This window comes from Lolium perenne, chromosome 6 (assembly GCF_019359855.2).
Source record: "Lolium perenne isolate Kyuss_39 chromosome 6, Kyuss_2.0, whole genome shotgun sequence".
Classification (NCBI taxonomy): domain Eukaryota; kingdom Viridiplantae; phylum Streptophyta; class Magnoliopsida; order Poales; family Poaceae; genus Lolium; species Lolium perenne.
In genome coordinates, this window is record NC_067249.2 from 246,333,453 (window position 1) to 246,336,815 (window position 3,363).

At 51.9% G+C, this 3,363-nt stretch overlaps 1 protein-coding gene across 1 annotated transcript; it reads right to left on the bottom strand.

Annotated features, from left to right (window-relative positions):
- Positions 1-362: 362 nt before the first annotated feature.
- Positions 363-1,136, bottom strand: LOC139832684 (protein ALP1-like). The gene is made up of 3 exons (XM_071822497.1): positions 1,065-1,136; positions 561-983; positions 363-482 (listed from the first exon to the last, which is right to left on the bottom strand). The coding sequence occupies exons 1-3, from the start codon at positions 1,134-1,136 to the stop codon at positions 363-365; spliced, it is 615 nt and encodes a 204-aa protein (XP_071678598.1).
- Between the last annotated feature and the right edge of the window lie 2,227 nt (positions 1,137-3,363).

A 3,363-nucleotide genomic window follows, 5' to 3' on the forward strand; every position in this document is an offset into this window, starting at 1 on the left:
GGCCCACCAGCCAGGCTTAGTTAGGGGCTTAGCCCAATTAGCAGATTAGGGGCTTAGCCCATCAGCAGATTTCTCTTATATATACGAGTTGTAATCGATCAGAATAATCAAGCAATAAACATATTTTATTGCCGACTCCTCAAGGAGTCGGAGTCCCCAAACCCTAGCCGCCGTCTCCGCCTTGCGCCGCCGCCTCTCCTCAGCCGCGCGACGGCGCCCTGCCACCAGCGCCCTTGCCTCCGCACGCACACTGCCCCTTCCTTCCCCTACAACCTCCGCCCTAGACTGGGTAGACACGCTGGTTCTACCAACTTCTCCTTCTCAAATGGTGGTGTTGCCTCTGGCTTCCCACATTGCGTCTGTCACTCTTGCCTCTTCTCCTTCCAGGCTTCATTATCGCCTGCCTCCACGCCATGGCCAGTCTCTACTTCATCAAAAGTGACAACCTCTTGGAAGAACTCATCCTCGCCCCAACCTAGAATCTAGTTGTCAAGAATGCAACAAGTAAGGACTAGCTTTACTTGAGTGTCAAAAGTGTGGATCGGTTTCTGGTCACGTACCTTGAACCTGCTCTTCAATGTAGCAAATGCCCTCTCAATGGTGACTCTAAGGCTTGAGTGTCTCACATTGAACAACTCTTTCGCATTCTGAGGTCGGTGTCTGGGAGAGAACTCGTTGAGGTGGTACCTTGTTTTCCTGAAGGGAGGTAGAATACCAGGTCGGCATGCATATCCAGCATTTCCAAAGTAGAACTTGCCCTCAGGGATTTGCAACCCACCAGGCCTTGACAAGCTGTCGGCCAGGATGCTCGAATCATGAGCTGAACCCTCCCACCCAGCAAGCACGTATGTGAACCTCATATTGAAATCCACAGCTGCTAGCACGTTCTGGCTAATGTAGTGTTTCCTCCCGCGAAATGTTACAAACATTGATCTCAGTACCTTTGCAGTCACATGAGTACCATCAATAGCCCCAATGCAATCCTGTCAAAAAATTAGCACACAGTCATGTTTCTGACAGTACCACACATCAGATAAGTAGAACGGACATGATTTTGTACTCACCCTGAAATACGGGAACCACCTGTAGCTGTTCTTGATCTTGGGTGGTGTGTTCGTTGATGCTGGCTTGATCATGTCACCTCTGAGCTCCCTTGCGTACAACACCTGCCGGAAGTACCGAGAGATAGTCTCCGTGGATCGCCTGAATGTGCTATGGATGACTCTGAACCTCTAGTTATGACCGACGACATGAAGAAACATTGTGACTTGTTTCTTCGACATAAGTGTCGATGCTATCAACCAGCAGTCCTCTATCCCTGAACATTTTCACAAGTGCATAGAAAGGGGCTCTTCTCATCCGAAGCATCTAGATAGCCTCTACATCGTTGGAGTTGTAGATGTAGTTTAGGTTGGAAATCCTCTCCTAATCTCGTTGTAACATAGGACCGTAACTGACACGAGGAAAAGAAACATGCCTAACTACTCTGTTGTGCACCATCAGGCCGATCCAAGCTTGTATGCAAATGATGAGTGTTGTGGTGTGATGCACAAGCTGGAGTTGGTCGGTCTACTCAAACAAGATCTATGCATTACGAACGGTCTTATCGAACCCAACTAGTTCTACCAATATGAATCTAACACTATAGTAGAGCAGAGGAGTTTCCCCTTACCTCCATCATGGCGGACGATGGACACGGCCAAAAATCGCCGCAGATGTGCGCAGGCTCCGCCGTGGCTGGAAACGACGACCCTGGTCCAGGGCCGGAGACCAAAGGGAGATGCGCGCTGCCAGATTTAGGTCGCCACAGCCGCCGCCGGTGCGAAAATTGGGCAAAGGGAAAATTTGGGAGGGGGCTAATGGAGAGGGTAACCGAAGAGGGAGGTTACCCCTACCATTTCCGCGCAAGGCCGCTCGGATTTCGCCTTCTCCCCCATGCCGAGGCGGAGCCCCCGCGTGAACGGCGTTGTCGATTTCCCTTCTCCCCAGGGCCGGTCCATGAAGAAACTGTTAAACTGGGCGTTCCTCCCGGGCCTGTCCCGGAGGTGGTTTAAGACTCGTGTGGTGCGACAATGCAGAGGAGCCCAGAAAACCAAACGGCATAAAAACCGCGGGGCACATGCAAGCCAAAGGAAATCCAGACTACCAAACACGCCCTATAAGAGAGGTCGACCGTGCCCAAACGGCCATGGATGGGTGCCTAGCGAGCTACCACCAACAGTTGGCATTATTGAGTGTTGACTGATATGCTTATCGGTGTTGCTTAGGACCTAATTCGTGGAGTATTTGCAATAACTGATTGACCGACGCACGTCAATGGCAGCATGACACATTACCATGTGATGTGGACAAATCTATACCTAATAATAAAAGCAAAAGTGTTTCCGTGGTTTGGTTTGGTTTGGTACATTAATGAAACTACCCCAAAAGTTGACCAAAATTACCCACCGCGCCACCAGTAAGTAAATAACGGCCGTCTCGATCGCCGTTCTGCAACTTCACCGGAATCTCTCGGTGTTCTGTTGACTTCAACGCAAACTCGCCGTCTTGCCATGAGTACCGCCATATAGGCGTTCTGCTGATCTTGCCAAGTATGCCGCTGCACCTCCCTTCACCCCGTATCGCCGTGACTACCGGTATCTCGGCGTTCTGCCGCTATTGAGACGAGGTGCCGCTGCACCTCCCCACGTGGGCGTACTTCTTCCTCTGTCCGTGTAGACGCCTGCTAGAGCATGGTGGCGAAGCACGAGGATGTCGATGCCGATCCGGACAGCGACGTTGGCTCCGACTTTGAACGCCTCCTGTGCGGTAATCAGGAATACAAGTACATGCAGGCGCAGTTCACCGCCGTCGGGAGCCGCTGCACGCCTGCACCATCACCATGTCCGCCCGGTACAGACAGCATCTGCGCAGTAAACCTCCGACGGGAGATACATCATCACCATGGATGACGGGTACGCTTCCTCGCTCAGGCGTGCATGAATATCACAGCGGCACAGGACATGACCCCGGATTAGTTCACGCACGTGAGTTAGAGCTGTTGTCAATTACCGGGGCCGCACAATGACTGCCATGCCCATGGATTTCTTTGGAAAACAGGATGCTAAGAGGTTTCCATAGCGCAGGTCCCGTACCTCTTTGTCCTCCAGCTAGCTCGTGCTCGTTGGCGCCATCCGCGAGGAAGATGCACGCGTCGAATCTCCATGGATTCTCCATGTTTCTCCCGATGTCACTTTCTTCCATCAGATTCTTTTTGATGACGAGATAGCATAGATCTCGCGCATGGCTCCCATGGTTTGCGTCCGCGCCCGCTGAAGGCCATGGTCAACGCTTCGTTCAGGGCTCTGAATCAATCAGGTCAGG